Source organism: Vidua chalybeata, chromosome 1 (genome assembly GCF_026979565.1).
Source record: "Vidua chalybeata isolate OUT-0048 chromosome 1, bVidCha1 merged haplotype, whole genome shotgun sequence".
In the NCBI taxonomy this organism is placed as follows: Eukaryota; Metazoa; Chordata; class Aves; order Passeriformes; family Viduidae; genus Vidua; species Vidua chalybeata.
Window position 1 is genome coordinate 35,451,600 of NC_071530.1, and position 27,327 is coordinate 35,478,926.

Below are 27,327 nucleotides of genomic sequence, written 5' to 3' on the forward strand. Positions count from 1 at the left end.
ATCCATCAATGTGGGAACACCTGTGCAGTGCACTGGTGGCCACAGAAGCCTCTGCATAATATAAAAGTCAGATGTGTTCCACCCTAGTAAGTAAAAAACTAGGATAAGTAGGGGCTCATATTTTATGTACTTTTTTTTGTAATTAAATGAACATTAATCTTAAAACCCATCACAGGCTACAAAATCAGTTCTAATCTGTTATACGGATAAAAATGATAAATTTATGCTGCAGTCTTGCTATTGTCTAAAACCAAATACCTTAAGATGGTATTGCATTGCATAGGTACACAATTTTCATGGAAAGAATCAACAGGCATACTATCAGAGACATGCAGAAATAAAAACTGTTAAACAGTATCTTTTTCAAGATATTTGGAAAAAGAAAAAAAAAGCCCTCCCTTGAAAATAGTATTTTTTTCTAGGCAGTGTGAAATAGTCATTTTTACTAAAAGTAAAATTTGTATTTTGTGTAAACACCATAGGACTATATACACAAAGATCATGCTAAGAAGCAGTGTAGCTATTTAGTGTTCTGGTGGATGGATCTTGAATCTTGAAATATTACTGTTACTTGAAGTACTGAATGTGTCAAGAAGTTGTCCTTTGACTTGCCCAGAAGGACAACTGAGTCAAAAATAAAATCATTTGCCATAGTGCAAGAAAGGGCCTGAATAGGTCACGGAAGAAGTGACTTATTGCCCACTCCTGTTATTTTACCCTTAGTCTTGATACTTGGATCTTTCCCTAAAGCAACAGTTTCAGCATTCAAACAACAAGAAAAGGATCTCTGTTTTGACATAAAAAGAAAAAATGACCACCCCTAGATGGGGCAGCTCTGCTCTGACCTTCACACGCCACCGTGCCTTCAGAGCGAGCTTCTCTTGGCTGGCTGCACTCACTGACAGGGGTCACTGCACGGCAGTGACTTTCCACATGACAGGAAACCTGCACTGGACTGCTGAGCTGCCAAGAATTTTGGAGGGGTGACCTGGTGTGCAAATAGCTCTAAATGGTGACAGCAAGGGCTGGGAAGGAGTGATGATGCATCACTTAGGGTGGGAAGTTTGGTCAACGTTTTTGGTTGGTCCCTTTTGACCCACTTCCTCCCTGGCCACAGGTGACACTGTGACAGCAGCTTTCCCTCTTGGCACAGCTTCTGTCAGTTGTTGCCTCTGCCACTCAACAGGTTTGACCAGTTTCAGGGCTGATGAGCCCAGCATCTTCACAGTATCCTCCCTGTCTCCTCCATGCCATGGAGAGACATTAAGAAATTAGCATTTTAAGTTACCATGAAGTAGAATCAAAGCAATCCACATGGAACTGCTAGGAGAAAATTCATGGCAAACTTTAATTACTGCACTAAATACCCTGATAAACCCTATTTTTAAAAACATTCAAGAAATTTTCAGTGTCACAAATACCTATCCCTACAGATAGCATGAGCTGAGTGTTAAATTGGAATAGAAGAGATGGACTTTTCAAACTTTTGCCAGTTTATCTGAAATGAATCAGTATCTGCTTCTGGGTAGACAGACTTGGTAATCTATATAATGATCTTTAATTCTGTTGCTCTGCAAGGAACACCTATTCTTTTTTTTTGTTTTTTTTTTTTTTTTTTTTTTGTTTTTTTTTTTTTTTTTTTTTTTTTTTGTTTTTTTTTTTGACAGGTGCTGAGAATCATAATTAAAAACTGTGATGGAGAGAAGATGTGTCAAGGTACTTACAAAGGGTCCTCTGGGACACGAGGACTTCCCTGATATATGGACAATGAAACAAGTGCAACAGCAAAATTAGTAGCCTAATGACCTCAGCTCTTGGAGGCTCTGTGTCACAGACTTCTAGAGCAACTATTCAAAACTAATCATGTACACCACTGATATACAGGCACAATGAGCCAAAAGTACATGACCTTTTCAGCAAGTTTCTTTGAAATGCAAACAATAATCTGACAGATCAGAGAGGCTAAGCCTCTTTAGTTTAATAAAGAGCAAATTATCTTCCATTTCTTCCCATAAAATTGTGGCAACAGAGTGTATTGCTTATTCTCAGTATTACATGGGAGTTCAGAGGTGTTCAACAATATGAGAAATTTCACAGCTTGAGTATCTGAAACTTCCCACAAATTACTTCACCCTCTCTAGTCTCTACCAAGTATGAATTATTCCATTAACATTCATGTGATGCTGTTTCCACCACACTGGAGTCCTCTGTGCAGACCCACGGACCTAATCAAACACATAATCAATCAATCTGCTTGTCAGATACAAGCAGTAAACAAGACTTCTTTGTGTCCTACACAATTGCCTTTTGAGAAAAAAAAGTGGGCTACTGGTTTGTAAGAGCATGTAATACACAAGTAATGTGTGAGGGACCAGAGCCTGTGGCGCTGTGAGGAAAGCTTGTGACTGAATTCCTGACAAGGGACATTTCTGATGGGTTACTCAGACTGCCCTGACTGGTGTTCTGGAATGACACAGTATGAAAGAATATATTTAAAAGATTACTGCAATCACTGGAATCAAAAGCTTCTTACAAGTTAACAAAAGACAAAAGTGGGCAACCCTTTGGCTTTAGCATTGCTGAACTTTCATGAAGGATGAACTCTTGCTGCAGAACTCTCTGCAGAGCAGAAGGGAAAACAACAGAACAGCTCAACAGTTTTAAAATGTTTCTCTCAGATTCTCAAGGGGCAACAAAAAGAGAAAAACATGACACCCATCCTTTTTTGGTGGGAACATCACCTACTGTCTTGAGACCTTTAAGACCCTGCAATGAGACAAGAGTTGGAAGTAATTTAAATGGGCAAATGTGGCCACATCCTTTTCTAAGTCAGCCACAACATCTTTCTGTTATTATGCTGTAAAAAAACCTCCAGAAAAGCAAACATGCTTTGCATACGTACACAATAAAAACCACATAGGTGTGCAAACACACTTTGTTAAAGCTTTGATACATACCCTATGTGATCAAGTAATTTTAATGTGCATGTAAATCGCATTCCACAACTTGAACCCTATTCACACCAGGTAAGAAACTTCAAGCCCTGACAGTCCCAAATGACATAATGACTAATAAATTCTGCTAAAATTACTTTTTTTAAAAAGCCATTACCTGTATTTCAGATGAGTGGGAAACATGAATCAATTAAAAACTTGTTACATGCCATGTTTACTTGGCACCTGCCAAATAAAATTCAGTTGATTAATGCTTTTTACAACCATGTTGGAATTTAACCATATAGAGTACAAATAATTCTCTACACAAGTTTCTTAAGTCAGAAAGGGCCTGATCTTCATTATATAACAAAATCTAGTCAATGATTTCTTCAAAATCAATGTACTTTTAGAGATGATACACATAGCAACTTGCTTTGATCCATTAGATCAGAGCATACATTCCTTGGTCTTGCATTTGAAAATTGCTACAATTCCTTTTATGTAGAATACTTGTGGAAAAATCATGAAGGTATTTATGCAATAAAAATTTGAACAGGGGCTTAGGTAGGGTTCCTGTAAGTTTGCTTTACAGCATCTACTGATAGGTTGAAACAATTTTTATTAACCAACGTGAAAAACCTCCACTATCATCACCCCAGCAGCAGCAACTCAGGATCTCTGGAAATCATGATGGCTGGTGCAGAAACAGAGTAAGTAATGGCCCATTATAACCACTGATGGAATCTTAAAACATCTTTATCTTGATAGTCAAAATAAATGTTCGATAAGGCACAGCTAACCAAAGTACCACAACATTTATTTTTTTTAAGCACGTATGTCAAAGGAATACGAGTGCCACCTCCTGGCTTAGGCATGGAAACACTCTGGGTTGTGCTTACTGCATTCAAAACTTCCAACTAGATGTAGGGGTTTTTTCCTCTCCTTTTCTTAAAGTAACTAGAATGTTTATCTTCAACAGTCACAGAATGCTGTAAGAACAAAAATAACTAAATGCAAGAATCCAATAAAACTTGCTTATCTTTAGTGCCTGCAGCAAAATAGCCACATACACTCTTCACGGGTACTTTTCCCCAAATTTAACTTCACAGATGTAAAATCCTATTAAAATACAGGAATGACAACAATTTTAAATAAATATTCAAGTGCAGTAATTCAAGAAGCAGTCTTGGAATCAATGTGCAGTATGTTTTCACAACTCTTTTCTACCCTAAAAAATGCCTTTATTAATTAAGTGAAATGTAATCCATCTCCTATCCAGGAAGTGACAAAATCTAATAAAGAAGGGTTACAAATGGCACAAGGAACTGCAGCCCATTTTATATCTACTGCAACAGTCAAATCACAAAGTTGTTGAGACTATAGGGGTAAAATACAAACCACTTTGAGTTCCAGTCCTGTACATTAGCAGCTGTGCAGGGTTAAAAAAAAGATTGACTCCATTTCACACAACACCCTCAAAAGTGTATCACTGTTATGTCAGAGTCATTTGGTAACAACTACTCAAGTCATTCCAAAGCAACTTTAGAAGCAATTTAAGAAACAAATCTGCCCCAATTCAAGTGTTGCCCCCACTACGGATACACAGTCAACTGCACCTTCCCTGTGTTTACAGGAGTAAAGACAATTTACGAGCACTGGGTAAATGTTGGCTCTGGGTCTCTGGTTTTCTCCCCATATTCAGTATGGGCTAGGAGAGCTCACACGCTGGGAGAAGCTGCACTCTGTTAACTCTGTACGGCACTGTGTCCTATGGACTCCAAAATCTTGCCTCCCAACATGTCAGCTCTCTGTGCCATTTCACACCTGCATATACCCACATAAAGCCTGTTTTTCTCCACAGGCTAAGAAGCCACTGCTAGACTAAACGTTATAATTTCCAACTCCATACTCTTCTTCTGTGTATTGACTTGCTGTAAATCAGGATCATAATCCTCAAATCTTCTGGAATATATGGAGCAGCTTATATATTTTTTTAAAGTATAACCCTTTGGAACAAAACGCTTTAATGTGTTTGATATCCCAACAAACTTTCATTCATATTAAGAAGACAGACAATTATTGCACTTGTATCCCACAGCAACATGCACTTCCCGAAGAACCACAACTCTTTCCGCAGTCACCATCCCCATACTTTCTCATCCCAAAGCAGCACAGTCCACGATGCATTCATCAGCACTTGACCAATTCCTTGTTTGGCAAAGGTTCTGCCACGACTTCATCCCGCATGAACTGCTCCTAAAGACAGCAAGCAGGGATTTAGGCAATTTACATTGTTTTTTATCTCCTCTACCTCACAAACACCACGACATACACCCAGCCTGGAAAACAGAGTAATTATAGTATGACTCTGTCTCCCAAAACACGAAAGCTGTAACGTGCCTACGAGGTGAGAAAAGCTGCCAGGGCTGCTGGAGTCAGCCACAGGAGCTCTTCACACCACTGATTTCATCCCGTCTGTATCCTACCCCACGCCCACCCAGATAGAGGCGTCTTTTTAAGCCCAAACACGGCAGGAGGAGACCAAAAAACGAGGGCTCAGGCAGCAGATGTAGTTTCAAACCAGGCATTTTCAAACGCCGCCCCGCGCTTCCCGCACGGGGCGGCGAACCGGGACTCGGAGGGACCCGGCTGGAACCGCGGGGTTCCGACTGCCCTCCCTCCGCACCCACCTGGTCGTAAATGACGCGCAGGATCAGGGAGCAGCTGGGGCAGGTGGCCACGTCCTCCCCGTTCTCCAGGTCCTCCTGCAAAAGCGCCGGGAGAGCGGTCAGGGCCCCGCCGCCTGCCCGGCCCACAGGCCGCACCACCCTGTTCTCCCCGCCAGCCCTTCCCGGCCGCCCCTCACCCGCGTGATGACGAATCGGTCCCCGCAGGGACACGGGTAGGTGTAGGTCCTAGTCTCCTCGTCGTACTCAAAGTCCTCGATCTCCACCTCATCGTGGAACACGGCCATGCTGCCGGGGAGCGGCGGGAGCTGGGCCGGGGCGGACGGGAAGAGGCGGCGCCTGACGGAGCACGAGGGCGGGGCTCCCCGTGACGCGATGCGGCGGCGGGTAGGGGTGGTGGGGAGCGGGCCGGGGGATCCCAGGGAGGTTCGGGCGGGGAGGAGGAGGGAGTGGGGGGGACATGAGGGTGAGGGGCGGCGGGCTGAGGGGTAGCGCGTTCGAGTCCTTCTGGCTCGCCCTTTCCTCACGGCGGAAGCCCCGCACGCCGGTCGGAAGCGGTGGCCGGGCCGCCCTCTGTGGCTATGGCGCTGCCGGTTCCAGCCCTGGCGTCTTGCCCGGCGATCCCAGGGGCTGCGAGGGAACGGCCGGGCACTGCTGCGACCTTGTCCTCGTCCCTCCCCTGCCACTTGCCCTTGTCCCTGCCCTGCCCCTTAGCCGTGTGCTTCCCCTGCCCCTTGGCCGCCTCAGTGCCGCCCCGCCCCAGCTGGGCACCGGCTACCGCCACCTCTTTCCCACCTCCTTCTTTCCAGCGCTCACCGTGTTCCCCTCAGTCCTGGGAAAAGGGGAAAAACTCTGTTTTCTGTGATTACTTTTGCAGGAAGGACTGTTTGTCTAAAGGAGTGTTTCACCGAGAGATAGCTTTTGAAAAAAAACTTCCTGTGCTGCTTGCTTAAGTACCCTTGTTGCCTCCCTCTGCACTCTTGCATTAACCTACCTAGTAATTTGCACTTAAATGTGATGCGGATGAACTAAAAGTAGTTCTCCCTTCAGATAGTGACGTGGGATTGTGGGACAGAAGAGATGCAGACATATATCTCAACAGGTACTAACCCAGGGCCAGTGGATCAGAGGGGATGGAGAATGAATGGCTTGTTGGTTTTAAGTGAGGAGAGGAAGAAGTCATGAAAAGTACTCATTTCATTCCATGGAGCAAAGGAGGTTTATAAAATATGTAAAGGATGGGTGTCAAGAGGAGGGAGTCAGGCTCTTCTTAGGGCTGCCAACCACTAGGACAGGAGGCAATGGACAGAAACTGATGTACAGGAAGCTCCACCTGAATATGAGGAAGAAGTTCTTTACTGCATGAGCGACCAGGCACTGGAGCAGATTGCCCAGAGGTACTGGAGACTCTCTCACTGGAGATATTCCAGAACTATCTGGATGAAGTCTTGTGCCATGTGCTTTCAAATGGCCCTGCTTGAACAGGGAGGTTGGACCATATGACCCACTGTTGTCCCTTCCAACCTCTGTGAAAAAAGAGGGTATTTGGAGCAGCTATTCCTGTATTAGCTTGGGTAAGGTGAGAATAAAGGGAGAACATCCTACCTGACAGGAGCCTGGGAAGGTGAAGCACAGCGCCTTCATGGAGGGCAGGGAATTACCAAAGAGCTGGGTGAGTGAAAAAATCACAGAGGTGACAGATGGGGGAAAACCTGTTCACATTTTGTAAAGGTGTGAGTTACACTTGCATGTGGTAGAGGAGAGCCAGGACTCATTGAAAGACACTTTGGAATTTATTGGTTGCGGAGTAAAAATTGCAAATTATTTTTATTGTGTTTTTCATGATTGGAAAGTGATGATAGTATAAATGGAGCAAGTTTCTTGAACTATGGTTCAAGAGTTATTTCTAATTTAGGATAGAGGCTCAGCCTTCAAGTAGTTGTATCAATAGGGTCTTTCAGCTGTGACTATAAAATTAGGCTGATATTTCTTTTGTTTCCAATATTATGTATTGATATTGAACTTCAGGTTGATTGAAGATGTAGATGTCTATAAACATGATGTGCTATATGAAAGATTCCAGATCATAAAGTGATCTCATGAATTTGAGAAACTGATTTTTGAGCACTCTGGGTTTACAGATAATATGCCAAGGTAGAGGAATAGGATTTCATTAGATGTGTATTTTGTTGTCCTAAAATAGTTTGCAATTGTTAATACATTTGTTATCAATAGCATCTACACATTTGATGTAGATAGTACTAAAGTGTTGTGCTTAAACACTTAAGTACACTTTAAGTACTCCGGGATGCTGTGGAAAATTTGAAGTAATTTTGCTCACTGGGGGTAGAAGACTTTGAAATAATTCCATTTTTAAAAGTTGAAAGCTGCTGTGGAATTAAACACTGAAAAACTATTAAAAATGATGGGCAGTTAAAAGCTGCAGGAAGTATTTCTTATGGTTGAAAATGGGCATTTTGAATAGTGACTGTAAATGTATTCTATTTCTGAGCAGCTTAATTTATGGAAGCTCTGCCTTCATTCATACAAGACTACAAACAGGACAGATTACTAAGTGACCAGCCAATGCAGCTGTTAGTGAAATCCTAGAGAGTATTGGCCTGATTAGTTATCAACAAGCTGGATCAGTGCCATTTCAAGGGATTCAAAATGAAAAACATTTTGAAAATAAATTACACGCCTTAAAAGAATGCATGGAAAGATATTTAAATGAAAGTAAAATATTAATGCTTTAAAGAAGCAATAGACTGTGTCATGGGAATAAATATAATTTGATAGGTGATGATATATGATAGTTATGCTAGCATTTTACGAAAAATAAAGGCAGATTTACAAGGAAGGAGAACTATCTATCTCTTGGCTCTCTATGAATCTGTTCCTACACTTGAAGGGTAGTTCTGACCAATTTTGAATGTTGTGCATGTCAGTTTATCTTTCTCTGTCATAGCTGCATGAATGTGTGGTTTTGAAGCTTCACGTCATGTTTCCACTGCAGTGCATATGAGTGTCCTCCACTTTCTTTACTCTTTAGATATGTATTATGTAAGGTAGTGTGAAGGATTAATGTGCTTTTAAATAAACCTGTGAACAAACAGGCTTAATTAAAGTTTATAAAATTCTCCACCCAGCACCTTTTCTTTACCACTAGAAAGGGAATGCACAGTCAGTGTTTGATTCTTTCATACAGGAATATTGTTTGAACAGTTAAAATCACAGATATACTGGCTGGAAGGCACTTCTGAGCATCATCCAGTCAGAATTCTTGCTTGGAGCAGGACAGTTGTTCACACTGGATTAAGCCAGTCCCAGGTACAGACTTCTGTAATGAAATTTCTGCTCTTCAGCCCTGCAGTTTCTCAGTTCTCCTTTGAAGGGGAGATCTACTATTCTAACCTAGTATCATCCACAAGTTTGCTGATGATAGAATGGCCCAGAGGGGACCTCACAGATCATCCAGTTCCAATAGCCATGCCACGAACAGGGACACCTTGTGTCTCATCATCCAAGTTAAGGATAAATATGTTTACCTGTATCAGCCCCAGGCTACTCTTACTGTTCTAGCCAACAAGTGAAGCAAACTTGAAGCCATCAAGTCTTCAATTCTGTCTGCCCAGACAAGTTTTCAGTCACTCCAACCATCCATCTGGTCTTGGCTTACTAACATGTGTGTGCTTCAGGGGCTGGTGCCAGGACCCACAGGACACTCAAGGTGTGTTGTGTCCTGTCCCCTTAGCTGTGTGACCAGACCTTTCATCACAGTACCTGCTCAGATTTATCAAATGTAACCTGCCCTTGGTAAATCTGAGTCACACTTTCCTGATTGCTTTCTTAGCTTTCACCCAGCTAAGGGGACAAGCTCTGAGCATTTTTCCAGATACTGAGATGATGTTGACTGGATGTAAGTACTGCTTTTGCCTCTCTTAAAAATGAGCACATGTTAAGTCTTTTCCCAGTCAGTTGGAGACTGTGTGATAAGTGTTTTTCATGGGTAATAGACACTTGCCTGACAAGCATGTCAGCTGTGTCTCTTAGCAACATTGAGTGTAACCCATCTGGCTCTGTGCATTTGAGTGCATCCAGCTCTCTGAGCAGGTGCTGGCCCTGCTCCTACTTATCCCTCTCCTTCCCAACCACCACTGATACAAGCAGAGGTCTGGGTGCAGGCTTTGCCTGTAAAGACTGAGGCAAAGGGAGTGTTGAGTACTTCAGCCTTTTCCATATTATCTCTTGACAAGGTCTTCCCCTTGTGAGAGACTGAAACATTGATGGTTAGTGGCTCAAGCAGTTGCCCGTTTGGAAAAGCTACAGGGGCTTTGCTGAGGCTGGGTTTGCACCCCTGGACCGAAGGAGGAGAGGTTTGGGTGTGTGGTGGGAATCCTCTGATCTGCAGAAGAGCAACACAGGTGCAGGGAGGGTGAGCAGCCACCACCAGAGGATGACCACACCAAACTGACCTTGGTTTAGCAACAAGCTGGGTTTGAGCCAGATAAGGGAAAAGGCCAGTGAGAAGCAGGTGCTGCTGAGGTGGGATAATGCTGTTTATCCTGCCAGTGTCCTCCCTTACACAGCTGGGCCAGCTGTAAATCTCCCCTCCCAGGGAAGGTATCAGGACACTGGTGTTCACAGCTGAGCCTGAAGGTGTTCATCGCCTCCTGTGGGGCAGAACTGGCTCAGTTACACTGGCATGAGAGGCAGCTGTCATGGCTTAGAGGGTGTCATAACCCATCAAAGACCCCAAAGCGCCCCCATGCTCATTTCTGGGACCTTCCACCAGACCACTGCACATGATCCCCACTGTTGGAACAGACAGTGTAAAACTCCCCCAGGGGAGGTGTCTGGGCTTTCTCACCTGAACATGAACATATTGAACCCATTGAAATCTATGTTTCATGGTTTTTCCTCACCCCTGATGGATCAAATGTCCAGCCATCACTTTGACTAAGTGAAATTGCAACAGTCAGTTCTTGTCATTGGATCCATGGTCGGTGATATCTTTCCTCTCCCCTATCTTCTCTTATCCTTTCTTCCTCTTCCTTTCTTTTCCTTATATATTTTATTAAGTGATTATTTTATACTTTTATAGTGTTTCATTTCTATAGATAATAACTAGAAGGGCTCTGTACCTCCTTTTCATTGCAACCAAATGTTCTAAAACAAACCTGCATTATACATATATGTATATATAAACACTGGTCATTTAGTGTCATTCCACTCTAATCTGCCCCAAGGAATGTATTAACAAGCACCTCAGTTATCCTCACCTTTAGGAGTGGGAATAACATCCCTTCACTGGAAGGATGCACATTGTCACTTCTTTATGAAATTCTCATGTTTTCAAAATTCCCACTCATTATACTTTGTCTGTTGCTAGTTTTAGCTCCAGCTGAGCTTTGGCTTCTCTGATTTAAGGGGAAAAAAAAAAGCTGAAAACAAGCCATGCCAAAAACACTGAATGCTTCATTTAACATACAATTATTTTTTTGATTTTTTAAAAATATTTACAATTTTTTTTTCAGGAACCTGTGATTCTGAAGACTGCCTGATCATCATGGTTCGTGCTACTGTTTATGTGGGTTGCACTGTTCCTCAGTTACTGAGAGGTGCTCAGAGCAGAATTTTTCCCTCTCATTCTCTATTGGGGGTGTTGAGACACTCTGCTTTTCCTTACTGCACAGGAAATGGGTAGGTTATCCACGTCCTTGTTTAAGAGAATGCCATGGTAACACTGTCAAAATCAAACTGACAAATTACTACAGACCTATAAATGCTTAATCTAACTTCCAATTATATATTTGTATTTAATTCTTATTTAGATTTGTGTCATCTGTAGTCTAGATTACACTGGTAAATTGTTATGTTAATAGAAATTCATATCAGTAAGGGACAGTAGCACAGCTGTCAAAATGACAATTATCTTTGTTTGCTTTTTCTTGCAGCACAATAAAATCAAAAAGGAAAATGGATCATCTAGAGAGGACAGCAAATAATTTTCGACAGGAGGTTAGTGTTCTGTTCTTTAGGATGCAAGTAATTTTTTTTTCTGCAAAGATAATTATATTGGAGAATAGCATTCGATTCTTAGGCTCCATTTTGCCTTCTGCTGGAGTCTGGTTTTCTTCTTTTTCTCCTCATTTTTATATTTGCTACTGATATAAAATTAGCATATTTAGTGCTCAGTGGGTGAAATGTAATGAATTTTAAAGTTTTTCAGTGATCTGATGCTGTTTACTTTATGTTGGACAAGAAACTTAATAGATTTCTGGCCAAATAAAGATTATAATAAGTAATGAAAGCACATGGATACCCATTATCTCTACACAGACTTATCCAATTTTTATGGATTTCTACAATTCTGATTGAGATTTGAGATTTTAAAATGTGGAAAATGTCCTTTTATAACATAGGAATAAGGCAAAAAGTGTAGACATTTTGAAGAGAGAGATGATAGCTGTAAAAAAGATCTTCAGTTTTATGTATTCTAATTCACAAATACAAGGAAGATATAGCATTGTTCTCCATCAAATCCAGAAGTGCTTATTCTGGATCTCAGTTTTGCGCAGCAAGCATTCTTTTTCATAATGTTCAGAGGGGAACATACTCTTGTATTTCATACAGATATTTCCTTTCTGTAATAAGCTGAAGTAGATGCACACAGATGCAAACACACCACACATCTGTCAGTGTATGTACATGAAGCCCTTCTCTGCTGTTTTTCCCTAACTATAGTAGAGAATAAATCACATTCTTCCCAAGAGGAAGCTGGGTGCAGGGGATATGTAGGTAACCCCTGAGAGAGAAGATTCAGCCCTGTCTGGCATAGGCTGTAGATGGATGAGACAAATGCAGCCTGGTTCTGCCTGTCACCAGAGCTGTGAGCCAGCTTTGGGAACCACAGAGCTGTGCCTCAGCTATTCACACTAATGCCAGCTCTTCCCTGAGTACAGATCAGTGTTGCTTGTGGACATCCAGCTGCTCTGGTGGATCCTGTTTACCCAAAAAAAATGGTGTAGAGACAGGCACAGATTGATGCATGTTATCCTTTGCTTCTGACATGAAAAAAATGATGGCACTTCTGAGTGTTGCAACCATGGGGGTTTTTTTATATTTATTGTTTGGCATGCTTCCTTTCTCTGCTCAGTGTCAGTACCTGAAAAATACATGGAAAATTGATCCTTATGAGGTGTCGGAAGCTCAGGGTTGGTTCAGGGAACTGTAAGGCACGAGGAAGAGAAGGAAGCTGTATGAGATAGGTGAAAGAGCAGGGCTCAGTCCTTGCTACTGCACATTCTCTGCATATCAGAGGATTATGTTGTTTCTTTTTTTAATGCTTGATTTATTCTTTGTTGATTTATTTCCAACCACTTTAAAATCAGTTTATTTTACATCCTCTGCTTGGTTTTAAATTCCGTATAATCAGCAGTTGGATTCCTTCAGCCAATATTGCCTTATTTGGCCATTTCAGTCCTGTAAAAGACGAAAGAATCATAAATCTGTGTTGCATTAGTGTGTATGCTACAGAACATTGCCTGTTGAAGAGTGATAATGTGAAGGACCAGGGCAAGGAAAAGTGACTAATGCTTACTTGAAATACATCTACAAAATCCAGGATCCTTTGCCTCCTCTCACTGCAGCCTTGCTCTGACCAGTTGGATACCCTTGTGATGGTCCAAAATGCTGGCTGAATGTCTTTGATCACCCTGACTCAAATTTAATTTTTTGAAAGAACTTTATACCAATTAAGAATTAAATTTCCGGTACTCTTGCAGCTCTCTCAGCCAAAAAACAAATTAAGGAGTGTACTGAAGAGTAAAGAAGGGAATGAAGAAGATCCAAATTTAATGTCCTTTTCCTGCACTTCTCCATCAGAACCACCACTGAAGTCATGTATCTGACATTTCTCTTGTTAACTTTGACTGACTGCATTCCTCATTTAATACTGTCTGCTAAAGTGGAACAGGAATCCATGCTACTTCATTTTAAATTAGCAAATGTCCTGCTGTTTAATGGGACAGGGGATGTGTTCAGATGTTGCTTTAAGAATAAATTAATTTCCTGACATATGTTTTAAATTATAGCATAGTTGCTTAAAGTTACAGTTTTTTTGATCTGTTTGATCTTAGACAAATGAGAAATGGTAGAGTTGTGGTGGTATTTTGAGTATTTCCTTGTGTGGTAAGTGACATCAGCATTTTCAACAGTAAAATCTGTATATTGCTCTGTGTAGAAAATACTTAGGGCATTGCTTTCTTTATAAAGGAGAAAAGGTTAATAATTATAGTCCAAACTAACCTGAAAAGGAAGGGTAGGGAGGGGATGAACATCCATGTCGCACTGATGGACATCAAAGAATTTAAGTGGCGTGCTCATCCCCAGTGGATCTTTTTGCAAAGTCTACTTTTCATTTTTCATTTTTTTTTAAACTCCTTAAAAGTAGTATTAACTATGGCTCTGACATCTCCTCCCATGTGTCTGCCAAACTCTGTTAACCAGCCATGAGACCGTGTGTCTTGGTTTCTCTGTGGTCATATGGGGGTGTAGGGGGTAAATGCAGTAACACAAGGCTTGCTGGTTTTCTTTGATGCAATAACATTAATGCATAATCTTTCAGTAATGCATTTAATTACTTAAATCAATCTAGATCCAGAATTGTCCCTGGGGCTTCATCTACAACTGATTGTTTTACAAGTATCCTTTGTCTTTATATCAGAGATCTTTTTGTTGCTGGAGGATGCAGGAGTGTGTGTCTTGTATAGACACACTTCTGTATATCTGAAGAATCTGATAAGTGATAACTAGCAATCACCTCTCCTTATAGCTGTGTTCTCTTCAGCTGAGAAGAGAAAGTAAGTAAGTTTGTATGTAATCTTAGAAAAAGTGACAGACATGGTAGACTGCAAGTGCAAACACTGTTCCCCATTCAGTGGATATTTAAGTGAATCATAGAATGGTTTGGGCTTCAAGGGACCTTAAAGATCATGCAGTTCCAACCTCCTGCCATGGGCAGGACACCTTTCACTAAACCAGGTTGCTTAGGGCCCTATCCAATCTAGCCTTGAACACTTCCAGGGATGGAATCCATTTTTGTTTCATCACCTCAGTGAAAAATATTGGTGCTGTAGGTAACATGGGAAGTGATGAATGTCTCATGCACAGCTTCTTGAGTGTTTTTGCTGCAAATTATATCTACATATCACAATGGCTTCTTTTCCTTTTGCTAGGTAATTACACAAGCAAAAGTGTGTGGAATCACCAATGAATCGGAGACAGTCAAAAGGCTTCGTTTGGCAATTTCAAATAAGGATTTTACTTTCAAAGCAGGACAGTGGTAAGATCTTCTGGTATATTTGAGGGGGAAATTACTAGGAGAAGTCCACTATAACAAAGTTCTGAAAGGTCTCTGATCCTTGGGCCTTGGAAAAAGTTGTTAATTTATATAATACAATGTTTTCTTATTGGATGCTCTGTGAAGAGCTCAAAGATATTTGGCATAATTTTTAAATAGTCATTATAAAAATGTTAATATTACTATTAAAAGGGCAGAAGTGGATATTCTTTAAATGTTTAGTGTTTTGGTGTTTTCCTGTGGTTTATTATATTACATTGTTTCTTTAGGAGTACTTTGAAGTTCACTGCACTTTATTCTGCAGGCTGTCTTTATATACTAGTTATTTTTACAGTGGAGCTGAGACTGCTAATTTGCAAGTTACTTAGTTTTGGTTTATTTCTTCCCCTTGAAGTTTCCACTTTGAAAATTAAGCCTGTTACATCAGATTAATATAAATAGACAAATTTGAAAAGAAAAACTTTATATTATTAAGCCTTTGAAACAATTAGCCATTTGTTTAAACAATTTTACAGGTATTTTTTTCCCAAGAAAGTAGTAGATTTTCATGTCTGTCATCCTTACTTGTTAAAAATACTCTCACTCAGTAACTTTTTTTTTTTCTCTTAGAAATTAATTTAAAACTAGGAGTAGTTGCTTTTGGCAATGGACAATAAAAAGTTCTTAAACTTTTTATTGGCTTTGGCCATCTGAAAGTGGTTTTGCTGAAATCAAAGTATAGCTGCTAGGGTACTAACAGCATATGTTACTCATGGAGTGTTAATATGCTGGCTTTTAAATTTAGAACCAGAACACAAGATGCTGATTAGCAATAATTTGTTTGTGAAGTAATTTGCTGCAGTTCTTGCACATGTGCAATGACTCATATTAAATTCTTGCTTGCCAGTACTTGCAACATACTACCCTCCAAAAACATTTTTGAAATTATCATGCTGGAAACTGAAAGCTTTAATTATAATTACTCTTCTTCATTTTCTTCTTCCTTGAAAGTGTTCTAATGCTTTTGTAAGGTACACCCCAACTTCTCTGTACTTGTATCTATAAACTGGGGTTGCATTTTTTTGATGAGCAGTACAAAACAACACATTTTCCTGAGCAGAAAAGGCTAACTTGTTAGGATTTGCTGAAGTAAGATGTTACAGTCAAAGATTGTCACTAAAATGTTTACATTTCCTGAAAGTGTTCTAATTATTGAGTTTTTCAGAAGCAAAACTGAATTTGTTTTTCAAGCACTTTGGCAGATACTGGTCTTTATCTGACTTCAAATAAAAATGAAGAGACTTGTTGCTGTTAGACCTTTTGATTTACTAAAATATGCATTGAAGTATATGCATGTTGCAAACACTTTGAAGAAGTAGCTTTATCGTTTTAGTGTTTCTGATCTCTCACTCCAGCAATGGGTAATTATTACTCATTTCTTAAATATATGGTTTAGGTGGGTTTTAAAAGGAGGGAAGTAAAAAACCACCCTGAGATCTCTAGTTTACATCTTTTTGTGCCTCTCCTTGTTGTGGGTTTTCTTCATTTTTGTCACTTCTCCTGGTCTTTTCCCTTAGGCTATCACAGGTAGCATTTCTTCAGGAGCCTTCTCACCCTTCCTAACATGGCTGAGACAAGCCATCAGAGCTAGTCTACTATAAGATAGTAAACTGTGCCTTGAAATCTCTCATAGTCATGTACTTGGGGAAAAAAATACACCTGCATTAGTATTTGGGAAAGGTAAAAGCCATGTTTGATGTAGATTTTGCAATCATGTTTGTGTGTTTCCCCACCAGGCATGGATAAGGTTTCCTTTACATGTTAAGGAGAACATTTTGACTTGAATGTAAATTGTGACTTCACAGCATAAATTGTCATATTGTTCATTAATTTCAGTAAGTTCATCTTAAGTGGGAAGATTATTTTCCACCAGAGGGAGGTAAAGAGCTTCAGTAGCATTGTGAGATGTTCCTTGGCAAGAGTCGACCTTTCTGAGCTCCCGGAACCTGACTGTCAGTAAAGCTGGGCCCCACAGGCAGTGGGGCTGCACCAGCTGAGGACACTGAAATAACCAAAGTTTTTTTGGTTGTAGACCATTCTTTTGCAGTCAGGTATCTTTACACACCATGAAGATATTACAAGCATAAAGTTAAAAATTTTATCACACTGTATGCATTCTTTGAGAGAAAGAGATTTTTTTTTTCTTCAAAGGGTGAATTTTGCATGGAATAAGCAGACAAGATTTTTTTTCTTCAAATAGTGGTGAACTACTCAAAGTGCTTCTCTCTTTCCTCAAGCATTTGTGGTGTCTGTGAAGAATACAGCCTTGCTGTTTAAAGAAAATACCTGTGCAGCAGCAGCCAGTCTGTATTTCTTGTTGCATCATCACTTAACTAATACTGAGCCAGCCTAACCCTGGCTTGAATTGAATAATGGTTCTCTCTAGTACCTGGCATTGTTCATCAGTATGGTTGTTTCCTAAGGGGACCAGCACAATTAGTTCTAGACATTTGGTTTATTTTGAAATACAGTGCTTTTGTTATGTGCTGTATAAAGCAGAAGCATTTAAATATTTATGGAACACAGAGGAGTTCAGGTAATAGATCACAAACCAACTTGGTTTGGGTTTTTTTTTGGTTTTTTTGATAACTATTTGGAAGCCTCATCAAGGCTTATCAAAGCCTTACTTTTATGAGACTGAATTATAGTTCATATGTAGTAATGGCTTGCCTTCCATACTCTCTAATGGCTGGTACTCCAGAAGCTTAGCCACATGTTACCTTCTTATCTATATAAACTCATGCATGGCTTACTTTTAAGCTGAAAGGAAAAAAAAAGTAGGAATTTATTCCAGTTCAATTTCCTATAACCTAAGAAGCAGTATCTGCCACCAGAGGGAGCTGCGGTTCTGCGGCCAGCTGTGGACTTTTTACATGAGAAATTTTTTACACACTGTTGGTTTTATTTCAGATATTTCATCTACCCAAGAGAAGAAGGTGTTTAATATAAAGTCATTTCCCTAAAACTAGAATGCCAGTCTTCTTATGTTTGAAAATTGAAGAGCCCATCAAAGGGACCAAAGTGGAAATTAAGCTACTCTATCAGACCATAATTATGTTTTTGTTCTAATATGCAAATAATTTATTTAAAACATTTAGAATTCTAGTCTGTTGTGAAATGTGACATCTAATGTTAAAAACAGAATGGTTTGAAAACCTTCTAGTTTAGCAAACATGATGACATGGTTCTAGAAGAAAATAATTCTAAGGAAATGGTGTTACTCAAGGTTAACTCCCTTTTTGGAAAAGTTACATTACAGAAATGAAGATGTTGTAAAGGAAAGATAATTGAAACAGAGGCAGCCACATTATTTTGGCTATTGTTGTCCATGTTTGGGGTTGCTGGCTTCTTTTTTAAACTTTCATGTCTGATCTGTTTTTAGGGTTGATTTCTTTATTCCTGGAGTATCTGTAGTTGGAGGATTCTCAATATGTTCAAGCCCTGGCCTGTTAGAACAAGAAGGAATACTAGAGCTGGCAGTAAAGCACACTGTTCATCCTCCTGCTCACTGGATTCACACTGAGGTAATTGAAATTAACTGTGAGATTTGGCTTGCTCTCTTTTTTTTTGAGGTAAAGGAGATGGTGTGTGTTTTCAGACCACTTTGTGCTATTAACTGCAAAATTCACATTGACTTCCTCAAGCATTTTGGATACAACATAAATCTTAAAACCTTTTGTTCAGTAAGGACTGAAATCGGATGTTTATATGGAAATATGGTGATTGTGATCTTTGACACCACTTGTGCTTACAGTGGACTTAAAGTGATACTGTAGTTAGTGTATATAAGGGTCCTCATTCCTTTGGAATTAATGAATTTTTGAGAAACCTCTCTTCTAACTTACATCCCTGAGAACAGGCAGTGTTACACATTACAAAGTTACCTCTGATAACCTTCCATGATTCCTGGCTATTTCTGTAAATATAAAATGCTGGGAATCATTGACAAATCACAGAGAGATTATTAAAGGGGAGCTAAGGAAGATACTTAGATCAGTTCTTCTGAAATGATAAAACATTTCAGAATATCTATAGTATTCTTTTAAATACACGAATTTTTGTAATAAAGATATAACACAAGGCTTGGGTTTTTGCTGTATGAAAAGTAAACTCCGAGACTTGGCTTCATGGAATTTTGTTCATCATTTACCCCATTTAGTTTGTCAAATAAGTCACGTTTTATCAGTGATCTCTCCTATCAACTTTTGTTCTTTTCACAGTCTCTGGAAACTATTTAAGAATTTTTGATGCTGTAAATCAGTTTTTGTTGCTGAGTTGTCTGGTGGAATTTATAGGATAAATCTTTAGTTAAGGGCAATCTACATCAAACCTGATGCCGTGGAGAAACCTCCAGGGTATACATGGACTCTTCTAGCTAAACAAAAGTGCATGCTTTTCTTCAGGAAATAAGCAGAAAAAATAGCAACCTAGAATTCAGAAATGTTGTATATATGGTGACAAAACTGGTACTTAATTTAAAAGTATAAAAGTTGCTTAAAAGTTTAAAAGTTTCATTTTAAAGTTTAAAAGTTGCTTTGAAAGGAAGCTGGTATCTCAGGTTAAAAATGTTATGGGAATAGTTAGCACTGATTTACTTGCTGTATTTGTGGTTTTTAGAGGTATTTATTTCTTAATATTACTGTATATAAAATAGTAAAGTTTAGCACCATGTACTTTATATAACTTGAGGAAGATGTCACCTTTTCTTTTAAAAATTTCCATGTGATATATTGATTACTTCACTTCTCTGCCTGAGCTGTGTCTATAAACTAGGCTAAAGGACAACAATTTCTCATGGTATTACTCCAGAATTTTACTACTTTTTCTTGTATACTGACTTACTGTTACCATTGTCATGGCCAAAGCATGGAAATACCTGGAAGACTACTGGTTACGAGAGATTCTTCCCAAATCCCACGTCCGATCTTGAGGAACTGTGGCTGGTTAAGGGGGCAGATGTGAGATTGTTTCTCCCTAAAATTGATTATTTCCTCACAGGCTACCATATTTTGTGTCCTTAGGCCACATGGATCTGGAACACATGTGGATTTGTGCTTCTCTAGACCAGAGTAAAACATGAGAAAGCCTGGCAGTGTACATCACAAGACCAGTTTCAGATACTGAATGCTCATTGCCCTACAGTATACTTGAGAGACAATAGTTCTGCAATAATTAAGAAAAGCAAGAAAGTTGTTGGGTGTTTTTAATGGTCATGCTTACTATCTTAGGAACCTGTGCAGTACCTGCATCCAAGGGCATCCTTCTTGCTCCTGGTGGAATTGTTACATGTTTAGACCTCAGCTGTCTGTGCGGCCTTTGTTAATGGAACTCCCTTTGTTTCAGTTTACTGTTTCCTGCTATGAAAAGAATTCTTTGGAGGAAGTGTTTTTGTTCTCTATGCTAATTTTTCAGCAGTTCCTATAGCTTCTTTTTCTCTCCACCATTCCCACCTTCCTTGGTTTCCCTATCCTCTTCATTTTATCTTTTAAAACTATATATGGCCTAAGTGCTCTTTATTTGTTCTGTCAGCATGCAGTGATGTGGAAGAACTCACCTGACCTCTCTGTACTGCAGCTTCACCCTTCAGACAGGATGCAGTGCTGGTTTACCAAGGAGATACTGACCCAAGTGGATTTTTTTTTTTGCTGTAGCTTTTGTTTTCCATGTATCAAAAAAACATGCTTGGACACATTTCTTTAGAAAATAATTTCTTACATACAAGTGGAGAGTAAGAGAGATTTTTTTCCCTGATTTTTTCTTCTGAGTCTCTGACGTTGCAACTGCAGAAGTGATTCTGCAAGAAATATTCTTGTGGATACTTGCTTCACTTCTGAGTGGTTTTCAATTTTAAGGAATGAGGATGGAAAAACTTTCTGTGTATGCAACTTATTCTGACCTTCAGTGACCTCATAGGAAGGCCTTTTTTGGCATGAAGCTGGTTTTGGGTAGAAGTGTGATTTCACATGTTGAGCTTGGGTTTTCATAACCACATATTGTTGTTGGAAAACTCTGTGTGAATTGTTCCTCTTTCTACTTTTACGGGGATAGGAAGGGGGAGTCACCATCCTGCCTTGCTATAAGACTGAAACTTTTGAAAGTAGAACTAGATCCCTAGAGACACTGGGTTACTTCAGATAGTTGGAAAGTGTGTGTATATTTTAAAGTCCTTCTCTTTTTCCTTCACTGGTCAATTAAAATAAAAATCACAGCCCAGCAAACCTTATGACTGGGATGCAAAAAGAATAAGATTTTAACTTTTGCATTTAGTTCTGAAATTAAATATCTTCTTTTCCATCCTAGTGTACTCTTGACTCAGAAGTGGCTCTGCGAGTGGGAGGTGATTTCTTCTTTGATCCTCAGCCTGATGACTCCCCAGTAAACCTAGTGCTGATAGCAGGGGGTGTTGGAATTAACCCATTGTTTTCTATACTGCTGCATATAGCAGATCTTCATGGATACCAAGAGGGTAAAGGAAATAGACACAAACTGGGAACAGCGAAGCTGTACTACAGTGCAAAAAATACAAGTGAACTCTTATTTAAGGTAAATCAAAAGGTTTTTTTTTTTAAAAAACAAATATCAGCTATTCAGCTGCTAGTGTGTATATCAATGTTACCAAATTCCAGAGAGTCCTTCTGTGTAAGACACTGTACAAACAGAGACAAAAGTCACTTCCTGCCTCAAATCCCATGTGTGTTTTGTTAACTACTTATGCCATTGTACAAATTAAGGCTGTTATTGGATACATCTGCTCCCATTAGTTTTGATAAGTCAATTACCCCTAAATTTTTCTATATCCCTGCATTTTGCTATGATCTTGTAAGAGCATCATAGTATACTAAAGATTATATATATATATATATATATATATATATATATATATATATGTATGTACACATAATAGTCTGCATAGTGCTATAATACTGTAACCACATAGTCTAAGTAGAGATTGTATTGAATGTAAAGACTAGAAAAGACTAATTATATCCAAAGGAATACTTTATAAAGTAACAGCAGAGCTTTATTGATAATGCATTAGTTACTAATAATTACTAGGGTATGAATGAAGGATTTATAGCTGCTTTTAAAACTGCTTGTCCAGCACTTCATCAACATTTACTCAGCAGTTAAAGATCAGTTGTCACACTCAGCCATTAAGGGTTATTGACAAAATCTTAGGGTCAAATTAGCATAGCTTCTGTAAAGAAGCATCCAAAATGATTTATGGGGTTTTTAAGTATTGAAAGCTTTTGATTGTAAGATAAAGATGAAGAGCTGTCATGATTCCAGAAACTCTGTATAGGATCCATCACTAATTTTATTTCTGTACTTCTATCACATTTCCAGATACTTACTTTCTTTGAAAAGTCATTTGTTTATTGCTAGAAGCAGAATAATCTGCTCTTCCTTTTGGCCACCTACTCATCTTCCAGTCTGTTCTAAGCATGCACAGGTTTTTCCAGTGCCAGTACTGACATTCCTAGCATTCACTTAAGCGGTTTTATGACAGCAGAACTTTTGCACTAAAGCTCTGGGACAGAAGAGAACACTGTGTCATGCACAGTGCTTAAAATATAACCCTCCTTCATTCTTCACATGTCCCTCAGATCCAGAACATGACTGTCAAAATTCTTCACTTTTGTGCAGATGATTGAGGAAATAGAATCTCTAGCAGCCTTTATGCTGTTGTGACACACATCTCTACAGGATGTGTACAATCTTCATGAGGACCTGCTGGCTTATCACTGATGGTTTGGAGGATGTGGTCCCTGAAGGAGCAGCTGTGTATGGGCTGACAAGGGCAAAGGGAAATGCCAAGGTGGGATCTGATCCTCACTGTGGATGTGCTCTCTTGTCACAGGCTGAGGCACTGGAAATACCCTTAGTGCAAATTATACAAGCAACAGCACTGGCGTACAAAGACAGCAAGTCAATAGTAGAGGTGCTGGTGGAACACTGTACAGCAGTGGCAATATGTGGTGCTCTTCATCCCATGTCTTTTTAGGGATTCAGGAACAGATTTTCTATGAAGTAGAATCTTTCTGGGTTTTTTTGTTAAGCAACCCAGGGCAGACTCAGTATAGTCTAGTTAACAAGCAAACACTCATTAACAAAATGAGCAAATTTATCTAGAAATTATTTTTACTTCAGAATATTTTAAAGAATTTCCAGTGTCTATTCCAGCAGTGAAAATACTGTACAATGCAGAATCTAGACAGTAGCTAAATCTTAATTTCAGAATTAACTACAGCGTCTGACTTTCTTTTTTTGCTGATTTGAACTGAAGCCGCTGGAGGTTTGGTGGTAACTTACAGCTGTGACTTAAGGAACTGAAAATGAATTTATACTTTCTACTCTGGAAAAAATAACATTAGCATTACGTGGTAGCTGGTTTTACTTGAGAACATGAGACAGTAAAGGGTCTAGTGACCTTATCAGATAAACCAGACAGGACTCAAAAAGTTCTTAACTAATGGTAAATACATACTGCAGGTTTTTTTTTGTTGTTGTTGTTTTTTTCTGTTTTGTTTTGTTTTTGTTTTGGTTTTTTGTTGGTTTGTTTTTTTTTTTTTAATGGAAAACCCCTATGGAACTGGAAGGAGGAAATATTGAGAATTCATAAGGGGAAGAAATTTGGAAATGACCTAACTGTATCTTAGGTCTAAATCTTACAGATTGTAATCTGTGCCAGAAAAGGAGAAAAGCACTAACATAGCTGGCAGGGTATTCACATTCCAAGTGTGGGAATTCTCTGTATGTGTGCAGGTCAGGCCTGTGGAATCACATCCATCAGGTTCTCAGTGCTGAAATGCAAAGTCTTGGTTCTCAGTAATAATCACTGGCATTCTGGGACTGTGTGCATACATCTGCTTTGATTTAATGGCCTGTGGTGTAAGAAAGTGTGTTTAACATTACAGAAAAATATTCTTGGTTTGATGAAGGCGTTTCCTGGAAAGATCACATGTTGTTTCCACGTCACCCAGCAGCGCTCACAGATCTGTAAAGAACTGCAGCCACACATTACAGGTAAATGTCATGGCATTGTAGAGAGATCCTATCTGAAGCCCCAGTTTGATTACATCCTACAGGATGAAGCTGTGCATAAGAAACCCAGCATTTTTATATTTAAAGCTTAAAAATGAGATGCGAGTTAAACAGTTTCTCTGTACTTATTCTGCTTTGCAGAAAGGTTTTCTCTTTGCAGTTTTTTCTCTGTTAATCCTCACCTTTATTTCCCACTGCAGACTTTATTCCAGAAACTATTAAGCAAATGCTGTTTGCTTTCCTTAAGGTGGGACTGATGAAGCATAAGCTGACTGCTTATAAGAGATACTTCAGCATGTTTCCATGTCTGCTGTATTTGTGTCAGAGATACCTATTTTTTCATGTGAATTTGGGACTTTACTTGTCTGTAAGCCATGTTTCTCTTCAGTGACTAATACCCTCTGCATTCCCAGAACAAGCACTGATCTAAATCCCCAGAAAAACAAATGGTTTTGGAAGCCTTAAATCTCAACCTGAAACAGGCCAGACATTTTTAAGAAATGAGTACTTGAAATACATCTAACCAGACACTGTTTTTGAAGTGACTTCATGATTAACATTTCTGTTCTCATTTCCTACTTTTTTTCTTTGTCAGAGGGAAGAATATCTGAAAAGGATCTAGAGAAACACGTATCTAACGATACTTCATGGTACATCTGTGGTCCCCCTCCAATGATAGAATCTATATCCAAACTACTCACTAACATTGGTGTTCCTAGAAACCGTGTTTTCTTTGAGAAATGGTGGTAGTGACACCTGCTGAAGAGAAAATTATATTTTTTCCAGTGCATTTTGATAAGCTAAAATGTACAGAGATGGACTATTAATTATTTTGAAGATTTTAATGAAGATGTCCTCAGTGATGAAAGTGGTCCTTTAATTTAACTGTAATGCCTGTAACACAGTGCTGCTGCTTTGGGGGAAAGAAAAGTGATTTTATATTAAAAACATTAACTGTCCTGTTTTTTTTGATGGTTTGCCTTTTCTTATGGGTAGCAACATATTTCACTTTATACACTTAATTTATTAGTCAGCTTTTAAAAGACTTTTTTGGTGCCTGATTCAGCACTTGTAGAGAATTAGTTGTGCAGCAATATGTTTGTAAGGATCATTCAGGCCACAACCTCTGAATCTGCTCCAAATGAGTTGACACACTTCCCTCCCCAGTTCTATATAATGCATTTATTATTTTTATAGAAGAGCTGCTGTGTTGTGACTTCCTTCTCTTGCCATTTCTTCTCAGAAGAAAAAAACCCACCTTTTATGTGGTTTATATAAAGAAGTCAGTTGTGTTGACAAAGACATTTTCTCATAATCCTGTTTAGCCCTGAGTTTAAAGTGTTGAGTGCAGCAGTCATAGGAATTCCTCCCCTGAACCTGTATCCTGTGCTGAAGTTGTTCAGCCAAAATTGTACTTGTGTGGGCCATGTCCTCAAAAGCAGTACTGGCCAGCAACAGCCAAGATGGGAAATCTCCACAGTCCTGCTGCATAAAGTACAGAGCTTTAGGGGATTCCAGAACATACTGCTTGGAGAAAAGTCTTTGGAAAGGTTGCTCTTGCAAGGCATGAGTGTACCTCTAGGTGTAATGGCCAATACCTGAGCCCTTCCTGAATGAACCTTCTTTGTCCAACTTTTAGAAAAACTCAGAGATTAGGAGAACAACAAAATCTATAATGAGTTTGTTAATTATCTGCATAGACAGTTCAAGTCCTCAAGTGGCAGAGATTCCTGCTGTACATTTGAAGACCTCAATCAGGAACTATATAAAAAATATTCAATTAATACTGAATTAGTAAAAATGTTAAATGGATAAGGCCTTCCCTTTGTTAGTGGCTCCCTTACTTGAGTTACATGTTTCAGACATAGTAAACTAGGTAATGCAGCAAGTTCCTTGCCATCAGTGTCTCCCTGCTCTGCCTTAAATAGGAGTTGCAGAGACACTGAACCACCAGCCAATTCCCAGCCTGCTGCAATCACCTTGGTGTGAAGCACTTTGTTTTTCAAGCATAACTTCCCTGTGGTTGGCTAAGAAGGCCTCAAGCCCAGCTGTAGCTCTCTCCTAAGAAGTCATTTCAACTCCAGTTCTACTCTCTTTTTATCAGTCTGGTATGCTGTACAGCTTGGAGGCTACTTACTGCCACATCCATGTGCACCTCATCCTCAAACTGCAGAGAGGCAGCCCTGCTGGGAAAGGCCAGACCTTACTATGAGTGAAGCACAAAGCTGCTCCTGGGACTGTGTCAGGAGCTGATAAACAAAGTAAATAATGCCAGTGCTTCCTGGGTATTGAAGGAAACAGGCCATACCTGCTGCTACTCAGCACACATGGAACTTAAGGACAGGCTGTATTTTCCATCAGAAGGGGTGAATCTGATTGATGGACTTTCAAAAGTTGCCTTTTGGGGATAGTACTGTGATGAGGCTTTGCCCCTAAGTTTGTGCCTTCTGCTCCATGCAGTGCCGCTGCCATGCTGGCCCCCTGCACAGCCACTGCAGGCCCAGAGGGGATGTCTCATCCTATCCCTCCTCCTCAAATGAGAGGAAGATTCCTTCTGAGTACCCCTATTTCAATGAATGCTTCCTTGTTTGTTCACTCTAGAATGTAAATAGGACAGCGTGCTTGTCACAAAAAATAACACCAAGGGTGTTTTGTGTTCACAGAGATGGCAGCTGATGTGTCAGAGCTTGATGCTTGAAAGAAGCAGGGTTTTCCTAGGAATGTGCAATACATTGCTGTCAGGAAGTACTGGTGCCCTAATATAGCCATGCACTAGGCTCGTCTGTGTTTTAACAGTGTCATGATAAAAAGATTCTGAGAAACCTTTAAATGTTGTTTCTCTTGTGACTTCTACATCATTTCATGAATTAACTGGTACACCCTTTTCTTCCCTTAATGCAGAGGCTTTCTGCAGCCCAAATTACATCTCTTTCAAAAACCTTCCTTAGACCTGCACCAAAATGTCCATTTAACAAAAGGCATTTTGAAACCCTTTGCTTCTGTCATCATATTCTTTTCCCTCTAACCTCCTTCTGTCATCCCCTGTTACACTCAGCCTGAGTGCTGTGCAGCAAGGACACATCTAATTGTGTGGGCTCACCCACTTGAAAAGCGGGATGAAACATACATACACTGCCCCGAAACATGGACAAGAATAATTATTTCATACCCCCTGCCCTCCCCAGATAGTGGTAGCCTCTGGTACTGTGAGCAAGAAGTCCTTTCTTACCTTGTGATAAATGCCACTTCTAAGCCA

General features: G+C 39.7%; 2 protein-coding genes across 7 annotated transcripts; one reads left to right on the plus strand and one right to left on the minus strand.

The window, feature by feature from the left end:
* Nucleotides 1–3,676: 3,676 nt before the first annotated feature.
* On the minus strand, nt 3,677–5,967 carry DPH3 (diphthamide biosynthesis 3). The gene is made up of 3 exons (XM_053939644.1): nt 5,803–5,967; nt 5,627–5,701; nt 3,677–5,192 (listed from the first exon to the last, which is right to left on the minus strand). Exons 1-3 carry the CDS (start codon nt 5,908–5,910, stop codon nt 5,127–5,129), a joined length of 249 nt encoding a protein of 82 aa, XP_053795619.1. The 5' UTR covers nt 5,911–5,967; the 3' UTR covers nt 3,677–5,126.
* A 12-nt stretch (nt 5,968–5,979) lies between these two features.
* OXNAD1 (oxidoreductase NAD binding domain containing 1) lies at nt 5,980–26,833 on the plus strand. Of its 6 annotated transcripts, none has more exons than XM_053939626.1 (9): nt 6,228–6,725; nt 11,161–11,326; nt 11,581–11,644; nt 14,863–14,969; nt 18,409–18,550; nt 21,327–21,363; nt 21,469–21,569; nt 23,945–24,053; nt 24,667–25,035. In XM_053939626.1, exons 1-9 carry the CDS (start codon nt 6,704–6,706, stop codon nt 24,819–24,821), a joined length of 903 nt encoding a protein of 300 aa, XP_053795601.1. In that variant the 5' UTR covers nt 6,228–6,703; the 3' UTR covers nt 24,822–25,035. The 6 variants fall into 6 exon arrangements, with proteins under 6 accessions (XP_053795587.1, XP_053795609.1, XP_053795601.1 ...); XM_053939630.1 differs by having other exon boundaries at nt 6,229–6,725; nt 21,472–21,569; XM_053939618.1 differs by adding an exon at nt 8,832–8,953 and having other exon boundaries at nt 6,230–6,725; nt 21,327–21,569.
* Nucleotides 26,834–27,327: the final 494 nt, after the last annotated feature.